Consider the following 12,058-nt stretch of genomic DNA (forward strand, 5'->3'; position numbering starts at 1 on the left):
AAATCTCATTGACCAGTGGATTTTAAAAATTTCAATATGAAATCAATTACGCACTGAAGTGTTGTTTTAAGAGAATTCCGTCAATTATACACTTTTAAATTTGTTGGATTGATTCGTGCAATAGCGTAAAGGATGAATGGTTAAGTAGGATGGAAGTAGAAACAAACAAGTGATGCCATGATTGTTGATTAATAAATGGAGGCATAAATTAATTTAATGAATAAAAAATAAACGAAGATATATTAAACCAATGGTTATGTTAAGTAGCGTGATGAACGAATTGAACGAGCATCATTGCGTGCACACAGTTCGCAAGGCAACCGAGTGGGTCCCACCTACTCTTCCAAATGGATAAAGTCATGAGAGTTCCACCTTCCTCTCAATCCCTTACCTACCATTTTCGCCACGTGTATTCCGATGTTTGCTTCGGACGGAGCCTCGGTTACGAGCCACGTCCCCACCCACCACTCTTTTCTTCTCGCACTCACTCCCAGGTTTTCAACTTTCACCTGCAACTTCTTCTCAGTTTCCCTTCGCTACAAACTCTCTCTGCTTTTTCGGTTCACTCTTTCCACAATCGTCTTTCGTTCTGTTGTTCTTTACCTCTCTGCAAATCTTCATTCAACAAAATCTGTAGATTCTGCTGTTCTCTGCAGTTCGATCATCGTTCGTAACTAGCTATTATGTTCCGTTTGTGTTCTCTGCAGTTCGATCATCGCTCGCAATTTGTTACTTAGCCGTTTGGGTTCTCTGCACTTCGATCATTGTAAGTTGCTACTATGCGGCCGGTTCTTTCATCGCTACTATTATTTATTTATGTACCTGTGTATGCTTAAGTTTATTTGTATATGTATTGTAATTTTAAACCCTCCTATTTTAGTGTATTTTATGAGAATTTCGTTGTTTCAGTTTTTTACAGTATTGTTACAGTACTATTGTGCCGTTCATATTAGTTTTTTTTAAGTACTATTTTTATTTGCAGTGTCCTTTTTTTAGTGTACAGTGAGGTCCTAGTGTAATCTACCCTTTTCCTGTTTGTGTGTGTGTGTTTAAGACAAATATGGCAAGTGGTTATTATTGTGCAATTGCTGATATTTCAAGCTGATTTGGCAGTTTTGGTCTTTGGATTTTAGAGGAGGTGGATGTTGTAGATAGAACTTGTTAATGGATTCAAGAGAAGTCAATTCCTGAATGCTCAAGTTGCTGAATCTTATTCAGCTATTACTGTGTCTGGCCTTTTTAATAGGATGAAGTGATGCGTTAGTTCCATATGTTAGCTGTTGGTTATTGAATGGATTCGTCTAGTGTTGTGCTGCAAGTTTTTTGACATATATTGGTGACGGGAATATATCCTGGATGGGGGGAGCTTGTTCTAGGAAGCGAGAGCAGGACAATGAAGATAGTATTATCAGAGGTCTATCACGAAGATATTCTAAATGTGGGAGTTTGAAATGGTGGACATCCTCTTTTTCTTATCCATCTATTGATTTTCAGTTACGGAAAGGAGAATGTCCACCATTGTTGGACCTGTGTATACAGAAAATAAATGAGGTATTGTTTTAACAAAAGATTTGTTACTTGTTCGGACCCTATATATGTTGATGATTAGATCTAATCACTGCAACCTTTATCTGACAGGACATTGATAAATATAACTCATTTTCTATGCTGCCACGGGATATAAGTCAGTTAATTTTTAATAATTTGGTTTACTCCAGACGTCTAACCAGTGTTTCCTTAGAAGCTTTTCGAGATTGTGCTCTACAGGTAAATAATTAAAGGTAATTATGAACCTGGTTGATTATGTGTTCTTGGTCTAACAATTATTTTTATCTCTTTTTTTTTTTGACAGGATCTTTACTTAGGAGAATATGATGGTGTTGATGATAATTGGATGGATGTAATCTCATCCCAGGGTTCATCTTTACTTTCTGTAGATCTTTCTGGGTCTGATGTCACTGATTTTGGGCTGACATACCTTAAAGATTGTGAAAGTATAATTTCTTTAAATCTAAATTATTGTGATCAAATTTCAGATCGTGGACTAGAGTGCATTAGTGGTAATCTTTCTTTTCCTGTTTGTTATAAAATCACGCTCAATGCATCTGCAGTTATTCATTTATTTCTCCTATTTGCTCTTGGGTGTTAGTCCTTTGGCATTTTATATATTTATATTATTTTCTTCATCTTAAAAAATTTAAAAAATATTTTAATATTCTTTGGTAAACATTCTCTATACATTGATGTGGAAATGGGCTACGTATTGCCTTATTTTTAATGCTATGTGAAATATTTAAAGTTAGCCTAGGATACTCTGGCTGCCAGTTCATAATTTTTTTTTCCGGTGATAGTTAGGTCTTTTCAATGAAAAAATTTCAGTGAATGAATTCTTGGTAAATGATTTTCAATTTAAGAACTTTATCCTTCAAGGGATCAGTATAAGGAGTAAGTATAAACTCATTGTTAGTTTTGAATGTCATTAACCACTTTGGTTATTACTTAGAAACTTTTTTACCAGAATTCTCCGCATAGTTATCTTTATTCTTTTGGCAAATTTGTTTCCTATTGATGCACCTATTTCTCATTTTCTTTTCTTTTAATATTGAAAAAATGAATACATGAATCTTGTGCCGATCACCTGCATGCTATTACATTTTAGGTGCTATTTTTACTATAATGTTAAATATTTTAATATATCATGTTCAAAGAATTTAATTCTGGAGAGAAAACGCAGATGATTATTTTACCTGCCTTGGAAATTCTCTTTCTTTTAAAGAATGAAAATGTTTTCAACAGCCACCCATATCAGTTAATCCAATTTGACACAATGAATTCTGAACAGGGAGGTTGAAGTGGTTTGCATGCATTTTTGTGTAATATATTGTTTCTGTTTACCTCTGCCATCTGTCTTAGCCTTTTTGCTACATAACGTATTCATAATTTTCATGTGTCTTACATATAATGTAGATATTCATGTGAAATTACTTACTTCTAGGAGCTTCGTCCATAAGATGCTTTTACTGAATGTTTACAACAACTGTGATAAAATATTCCAGGCCTGTCAAATTTGACAAGTTTGAGTTTTAGACGAAATGATTCAGTTTCTGCTAAGGGAATGAGTGCCTTTTCTGGTCTTGTTAACTTGGTCAAGTTGGATTTGGAGAGATGCCCCGGGATTCATGGAGGCCTCGTTCATCTTCGAGGTTTGTTCTTAGATGCAATTTTTGTGTGAAAGTAAAGCTTTACTAACCAGTTATTGTAAGACATTCAAAACTGTGTTCAAATTTGAACTTCCAACTTATTTAAGTCATAGGCTGCTACTATATCCTATGATGTAGTATTATTGTCTAATGTCTATCACAGTTGTTGGATCTTTCAACTTACAATTGACATTGTGTTGTCAATGAAGCAGAGACAATTAACTGAACATCCAAATAGAGTAATATTTTTTGTCCTACCTTGTGCCTCTATTCTTGACAAGTGCTATGGAAAGCTAAAATAAGGAATCAATAACTTACTACACTTTTTCATAATATTAGCTGTTTCATTTACAATTATGTATTAGTGAACAAGTGCACACTGTAAAAGGTTGAAGGAGTTCTATTACAGTAGCTGTGATTATGTAGCATGAACTCTTGGACAACAAAACAAACTTGATATCCATGTAATTTGTGTCAAATGATTTGGTCCGTATTTTCAGGTTTGACCAAGTTGGAATCTCTCAATTTAAAGTGGTGTAATTGCATAACAGATTATGATATGAAACCTCTTTCAGGTTTGTTGCAAAACATCTTGCTTTCTTTTGATTACAGTAACTTAATTTTTACCCAAGATTGATTGTCTAGACTTTCTTTTATGCAATTAGTATGTTTTCTACTACAGAGTAGTTTTTACACATATTCTGCAAAGTTTATTTACCTTGAGTTTAAGGGTTTTATATCACTTGAGAAGATTAAATAGCAAAAACTGTATTTGATAACAAAGAATTGTCAGCATGCATGTCTTTATTTTTATAGAAGTAAACATTGTCATCTTATTAGACATATTTTTCAGTAATCAACAATACAATTTATCTGATTCAATTTACCTCCAGAGCTTGCTAGCCTGAAAAGTCTAGAGATTTCATCCAGTAAAGTGACTGATTTTGGCGTCAGTTTCCTGAGAGGTATTGTTTTCCTCAAAATAGTTTTATATGTCTCTCTTTAGTCTTGCTACACATGTTCTATGTGAAGATGCAATGGTCAATTGATGTTTTGTGCCCACTTTTACTTTTGTATGTACCAAGATTTTATTCAATGAAGTTATTAATAGAACTTTATAGGACTTCATACTACTGTATGCAATTATGAACTGTTCGTGTTTTATAGAGTCGAACTTTTATTTTAAAGACCAAATTAGTTATTTTTCTTTTAATTTCAGATTAAAATACTTTGTGCTTCAATTTTAAAATGTAGACTCGTTTTGTCTAAGAATGCTGATTTAAAAATATGTTCATATAAAGTCCACCTCATGATGAAATATTTTGTCAATTATTTTTCCAAGGTTGATCTTTGTTAAGTTGTTTAATTAGAGAAATTGCACAGTTGGGTGTACATCCAAGTTACAATGCACTAGCGTCCCAGCTTACCTGTTGAAAGGAAATTTCATAATTTCATATTAACCTGTCTCATTTATTTTCAACATTTTTGGTTCATTACAGGGTTACAGAAGCTTGCCCTGTTAAATTTGGAAGGGTGCCTTGTAACAGCTGCATGCTTGGATTCTCTTGCAGGTATTCTTTCATAGATTTTTATGCCTATTGTATTAATCCGTCTTGTTAGAACCAGTTTGGTAGGGGTATAATCTCTTGGTTATTGGCTTAAGTATTTGTTGGAAATGTTATAGCCCTGCTCTTATATTTGAAGGGATGAATACTTTAAAGCTTAAAGCATTAGTTTGGATCCTTTTAGCATACTACTGCAAGAAGATTGTAATTTGAGAAGGGAAAGTCTACTAGCTGTGAAGCTTTAGAAACAAAATGCTTGGGTTGGGATGTGATTCCAAGTATTTAAACTGAGCTTTCTTAGACAACGTCACCATAAAATATATATGATTACTAATAACTTTGCTAACTTAAAAATTAAAGTATATGACATGCATGAATATTTTTAATATAAAACAAGTGAATTTATTTTATTTCAAGCACATTGGTCTTACAAACCAAAATATATTGTTATATATACACAGGTGGATGTGCCGATACTATTTCAAAACATCACAAATGATCATATCACATTCTATTTACTTGCTCACGCATTAATATATGATATCTCATAGCACATACAAAGCACAATGGTAAATTGTTATTATTTAAATTTAATATACAATTCCAATTCACCATTAAAAACTTCATATAAACTTTTGTTACCACGTAGAATTATACAATCAAATTATGAATCAGTCTATCAATCACAATCCTAGCTTTACTCAAGGCTCCAAGAAATTTAAAGAATATCCAACTTGACTCATGACTCGATAACTTTAAGAAGATATATCTTAGTCAAGCCAATTACAACATTATTGGCTTCATTACTCAATATGCACACTACAGCTTAGTCACCCTAATTACCACCTAGGTAATCATCACTTTCATAAATCCAACTCAAATTTCATTTTAAAACTCAATTATCATTAAATAACTAATTATAAACATTAAAGGTAACATTAAAAGATACACTCATTTATTTAATCAAATTAAAACTATAAATATGAAGGTCATTTCAAAAACATAAGCAAATAATTAAAGGTTAGTTTTTTAGGAATCCGTTTAGCGAAATTAAAAGTGGCTAAGCGAAATTTGGCTAATACAGAGCAGTAACATATTTTTGCAGAACCAAATAATCGAGCGAAATTTCAGTCCACCAAGCAGTTTTTAGCTAATGCTTTGATTACCCGCCAAAGGAATTTGGTCCAAGCCTTAGTTAGTACCTTTTCAGAAGAAACCCAGTTATTTGTTTCTAATAATTTATAATGTTAGCACAGTATTTACATTTTTGTTTATTCAGTAGCTTTGAGGTTTTAATTTTACGAGTTTAATTGACTCCAACCAAAAAGGTTTGAGCTGACATTCCTATTATTTTGAACCACCTACTATTAGGGTTTTTATAATCAGTGGACTGTTTGTTGAATCTTAGTCTAAATTCATCATGTCTTTCTTGTCAATAAATAACCTATTGAACGTGAAATGTCCATTGATGATTGATTTGATGTTATGTTTTGTGCCAGAGCTTCCTGCACTATCAAACTTGAATCTTAATAGATGCAATATCTCTGACAATGGGTGCAAAAAATTTTCACGTAAGTTGTTAAGAATTGCATGGTTACCTCTTTCAGGCTGTAATTTTATATTTAATAATAAGCTTTTTGGGCTGTTTTTTTGACACCATAAATTTTGTTGGGGGCATTATGTTTGTAACATTATCCTTTTTTTTACAGGACTGGAAAATTTGAAAGTATTAAACTTGGGATTTAATGTCATAACAGATACATGTTTAATTCACTTGAAAGGTGATTTCGAATCTCTTGCTTGTTTTATTTTCCTATATTCATCATGGTCTATTGTGAAGATAGAAGCTATTTATAAACTTGTAAGTGGACACTAGTAGATCTGTCTAATGGAATTCTTACATGCCATATGGGCTGCTAGGTAGTTAAACCTATCCTTTTCCGGGAATGTGAAATGTGGAACCAGGAATTTAATGCTAAATATCCGAGAAAAAAAATATATTTTTGTCCCTAATTATGTGGCATTCCAAGTCCTCAGTGTCATCCATCCATCAAATTATATATTAGAAAAGTATACAATCTACCTCTATTCCGACTTCAAATCCTAACTCAAAGGAGAGGATTGCTTGAATCTTGTAAGGAGTTTGGTCATATTCCAAGCTTACTGAGGATATCTAAGCACACCCATCTCACATCCAGGATTGGACTGTTTGGACTTTGAAGTTTGCAAGACGGAACATTTGTGGGCAGCACAACTTCAAGACTGAACAAACTATAGTCTTATATTAGAAACGAACATATTGGTTTGATGGTGTGATACTGTTTTCTTTGAAATTTCCTGAAATCGGCAATAATTTTGGCGCCAATTTTGGAAGATGTAGTGTTACACTAATGTGTTGACTCTGTAAGACTACTTTTATAGCAATGATAACTGATTAATCTCTACTTCACATATTACCTTCATGAGTTACACTCTCAATAGTATAGTCTTACTTGTAGTTATTGTTCGTGATATAACTTGTAACTTATTATTTTGTACATGTTAAATTAATACATGAGCAGAATATTTATGTATTATTAAAGATATAAAGCAGTAATCCTAAGACAGTGGATATATTTGAAAGAAAATGGCTGTATCTAACGGTTTGATGTATGTTTTCAAGCAGGATTGACAAAGTTGGAGAGCTTGAACCTTGATTCATGTAAGATTGGTGATGAAGGGTTGGTCAATTTGGCTGGTAGATGCTTGAATTCTCACTTATTTTATTATATGCTATTTCTATTGTTTTCTTTCTCTTTTTTATGACTTCCTGGATGTTGTTGCTGCCTAAATGTTTTGGGTAAAGAAAGTGAAAAAATTAACTTAGCACATTATCTACTTGGCATAATTGGTTGCAATTAATTAGTTTAAGATTGTTCATGTTATTTATCATTTTAAACGCACATTTCTGCTTGAGTGAACATTTGACTCGTTTTCTTCTCAATGTTTTAAGGCCATAAGCGATTGAACTGCTTGGAATTGTCTGATACAGAAGTTGGAAGCAATGGACTACAGCATTTGTCAGGTTCGATATACCAGATCCTTACTATCATAATTTGTATGTTTTTTTGGTTGAGCTTTGCTTGTACTTCGAAAAAATTGTGGATATCAGTGTATAGTGGCCAACCTCAAAAATAAACAGTATAGCTTATTAGTAAGATGGCCTCTATTTTAAAGTTTTATATGTAGATCAAATAATTTATACTATGTACAAATATAAGTGCTTGCGATTTAAAAGAAAACACTCAACATTGATGACATATTCATATTTACCAATAAAAGGTCATGTCATGCATGGGTTTTAATAAAACGTCAGCTAATAACAAAAGACGTCAGGGAAACCAAGGCATGCTCATTTATCAAATTTTAAAAGGCAAGACATTCAGACATTTAATAAAAAGTGAGGCCAGGGTGGATGTTGCAGAGTTCTGACAGAGGAGGATGAGGGTTCAAAGTAGAGAACAATAATGGAAGGTGAGTATCACTAGTAATACTGCTAGAGATAGGTGGGTGTTGGTTGAAACTTTAGAGAACTACATATTAGGGGTTTTTTTAGTTCTAAAATAGGGGACAGAAATCTCAACTTTGCTCCTAACCCCTCTCCTCCCCTGAAAGAAACTGTAATTTTGTGGCCGAAAGAGGGTTTTCAGAAATGCCTCATTTAAGCAGCACTATGGCATGGCACAGCCACTGTATTGGCCATAATTAAAAAATGCACCACTTAAAAACTTCGTTGACTGTTCTGCTGACTTCACTTCTATAATATTGATAACTATGATGTGGTTATGTTCGTAATTTTGAGAGATATTTTATGCTACTGAATTATGTCTGATCGTTTTACCTATTGCATCTCATCCGATTTGGATATTTGGGACTGATGCTCTGATGCCCCATCTCTATAGTTTGTGTTTGAAGTTTCATTCTTTCTTTTGAAGTTAGTTTTATCCCTTTTTACATTTGAAAGTTGATGTTATCCTATATACTAATCTCGTGACATGGTTAACTGCTGATTAATGAATAAACCAATGAGGAAGAAATATGACATTCTTTGAGTTGTGATTCTTACTATGCGAGGTGCAGTAAATGCTTGAGATATGTAGAATTCTGTGACGATTTTTTTCATTGATTATTTTTTTATTCTATTTGTTGTAGGATTGTCTAATCTGCAGAAAATAAATCTTTCTTTTACCATGGTTAGTGACGGTGGTTTAAGCAAATTGTGTGGACTCTCATCTCTGAAGTCCCTTAATTTGGATGCTTACCAAATTTCTGACATCGGCCTGTCAAACCTTACAAGTATGTGTTTCTATATGTGAAATATTTTACACATGCATCCCATATGATAATGTAGCGATAGAGTGACTTGAGTTGGCACAAATTTTTCTATTCTTAGCTTAAGGTTTTATTTTCTAATCTTAAAGTTTAATTTTGCAGCATTCATAATTCTGAATTTGGCAATGCAGGTTTGACTGGCCTCACTGACCTGGATTTGTTTGGTGCACGAATAACAGATTTTGGTACAAACTATTTGAAAAGTATGCAATTCATCACTAAATATTTACTTCGGCACGCATGAATATTCGTGGATATGTTGATTATTACCTTTTTCCTTCAATATGGTTCTCTTTTTATTTTATTTTTTCTGGCTTTTTGTGTTTCTTATTTTTACATGACAAATAAAAGATGTCTTGTCTTTTCTTTACAGTCAAATTACATGAGCTATATTTTATCTGAAATGTGATTGGATAATGCTTGTCTCTTAATTCGCAATGTTTAGCTCACATACATTATTTTTGTTTAAGTTTAATCTGATCACTAAATGTCAATTTGATGCATGTAATATGCAGTTGCTGGAAAGATTTTTGTTAGTCTCGTGTGAAAAGTATATGCACGGACTGACTAGTTTTTACTGTAAATTGTTTCTTGTCAAATAAGATTCAAATTCAATATTAATTCCCCTATGATTAGTGGTATTTACATGGAATAGAAGGAATGTTAATGTTCTTTGATTGAGCCCATATCAGTTACAAGTTGAATTCGTTGGTTTGCCAACTTTCTTTGTGGTGAAACAGAGTTTAAGAACCTGAGGTCTTTGGAAATATGTGGTGGAGCTTTGACGGATGCTGGTGTGAAAAATATCAAAGAGCTTTCTTCTCTGGTCTGCTTAAATTTATCACAAAACAGCAATCTTACAGACAAAACTCTTGAGTTAATTTCAGGTACTTCCGCATTCCTTTGTTTTATCTGACAAGTATGTTGTATAATTCTGCTTTCGTTTTTTATTCCTTCTTGACCAACTTGAAAACCTAAATAATCACAAAAAATGTGAACAAGTGTTGTGATTTTAGTAAACAGTTTCATAACAAGTTGTCGGGCTTGGGTTATATATTAAACGGGATCATATGCCCTTCTTTTTGAAGGGCGTCTGCTCGTGAAAGTCCTAAATGCTTCAATTCGTTGGCTATTCAAGGGACTCTAGTTGGGAAATTTAAGTCCTAAATGAATTCTGAAGTTTGTATGTAATAAATATTTTCGTTGTGCTGTAAAGTTGAGTTAAATTAGGTTTCCAAGGCAATAACCCAATTTGGTATTAGTAAAAGGCATCTAAATATGTCAGCTTTGCTCTATTATTGTCTTTATTTTCGATGAATCTTTGTCTAGAAATCAAGTATGCATACCTTCATCGTGATATGCAAGTGCAGTAGAATATCCCGGTATACAAGTTATACTCAAGTGGTGATTGGATATAATCAGACCTTGGTCTTACTTTCCTGGTCCTTTGGACACTATCTGTGTTAGTCTAGTTATTCTGTATGTGTAGGTTGTGTCATTCATTCACAAAGAAGATTATTGTATCCTCTTCTTTTGTTTATAGTCAATATTGTGTTGGGAAATTATTCTTGGGAAAGGTCACCTAACTTTAGTTAATTTTCATTGAATGACCAACTTCAATTTTCCAACAAAAAAAATATAATGAAACCAATTAAAAATTGAGCAAAATTAACTAAAGTTACCGTGACTTTTCTTGAGAAAAAGTCACCGAATCCGTTCCCAAATCTTCCCTGCTTTAAATTGGTATTATCTTAATGAAAAATGGTTTGCATTTATTCCTTTGGCCAGAGTCGTGAAAGTTAGGTGATCGTAGTTAGCTATACATGTCTGTGATGATCACACGTTTATGATCATTATTTCAGGGCTCACTGGGTTGGTTTCTTTGAATGTTTCAAATTCTCGTATCACCAATGCTGGTCTGCAGCATTTGAAAGCACTCAAAAACTTGAGATCTCTGACATTGGAGTCCTGCAAGGTGACAGCAAATGACATGAAGAAACTGAAATCAATATACCTCCCGAATCTGGTAAGCTTTCGCCCAGGTTAGTTAATGCGCTATTCTGATCTGTGTATATACGTATATTATATCATAAATACATGTCGGTCGTACTCTGATGTATCTCAGAGAAGAATGGAAAAACGACCTCAAATTGTACATAGCTATAATAATGGCTTTGTGGAAGCTGTAACTCCACGTGTGCTGCCAAGCTTGCTTTTGTTGTTTGGTTGTTTTGTAAATGTTCATAATGGAAAAGAATTATGCAAGGACGTGTTTGCTACTGCATATTCAAGGTGGTGATAAATTCACTTTTCTTGTTTGTCACGTTTGAAATATAAAATCAACTGTTTTGTACAAGCGAGTTCTTGAAGTTATAAAGATGTGTGTGTATTATTATTTAAACGATTTCAATGTGTTAATTACTCAGAAGTGAGTAAATTTTAGTTTTAGTGGTTAAAAGTAAATATAAAAGTAACATTTGTTTCTCTAACAGCAGGTGAAAGTATTCTAATTTTTTAGACGATATTGATGCTGATAATGCATACGTTATATCATATCGATTTATGATTTTCAAGGAGAATTTTAAAATAAGTTTAATTGTTTCTTTTCTGGTTTTTATGATGTTTTAAAACATTTATTATTGTGTTGAAGGTTTTAAATTGTCATATTGAAAGAAGTTAATAGTATCGTAGGTATGATTGATAGTAGCGGTGCGGTAGGTGGCGAGATACTTTATTATTTAAACTTAATTTGTTGATGGGAGTGATATGTAACATAAATAAATTATATATGTCTATGTTTGTATGTTTGTAATTTGTCACTTTCAATGAAATTGAATTTTGAAAACTTAGGTGGTACAAAAATAACTATCAAATCTAAATGTTATTATGTATAGTATATATTATGATGCTAAAATAAGATTG

At 32.8% G+C, this 12,058-nt stretch overlaps 1 protein-coding gene across 3 annotated transcripts; it reads left to right on the forward strand.

The window, feature by feature from the left end:
* Nucleotides 1-343: 343 nt before the first annotated feature.
* On the forward strand, nt 344-11,420 carry LOC114166585 (Leucine-rich repeat family protein). 3 transcript variants are annotated; one of them, XM_085668021.1, is made up of 17 exons: nt 344-494; nt 708-766; nt 1,114-1,551; nt 1,639-1,767; nt 1,853-2,060; nt 3,057-3,203; nt 3,701-3,775; nt 4,094-4,165; nt 4,700-4,771; nt 6,265-6,336; nt 6,475-6,546; nt 7,431-7,502; nt 7,758-7,829; nt 8,957-9,100; nt 9,268-9,339; nt 9,877-10,023; nt 10,999-11,420. In XM_085668021.1, exons 3-17 carry the CDS (start codon nt 1,357-1,359, stop codon nt 11,181-11,183), a joined length of 1,734 nt encoding a protein of 577 aa, XP_085524147.1. In that variant the 5' UTR covers nt 344-494; nt 708-766; nt 1,114-1,356; the 3' UTR covers nt 11,184-11,420. The 3 variants fall into 3 exon arrangements, with proteins under 3 accessions (XP_085524147.1, XP_027907133.1, XP_085524148.1); XM_028051332.2 differs by lacking the exon at nt 344-494 and having other exon boundaries at nt 503-766; XM_085668022.1 differs by lacking the exons at nt 344-494; nt 4,094-4,165 and having other exon boundaries at nt 503-766.
* The last annotated feature ends 638 nt before the right edge of the window (nt 11,421-12,058 follow it).

Source organism: Vigna unguiculata, chromosome 10, assembly GCF_037176805.1.
Source record: "Vigna unguiculata cultivar grain cowpea cultivar isolate G323 ecotype 2 chromosome 10, ASM3717680v1, whole genome shotgun sequence".
NCBI lineage: Eukaryota > Viridiplantae > Streptophyta > Magnoliopsida > Fabales > Fabaceae > Vigna > Vigna unguiculata.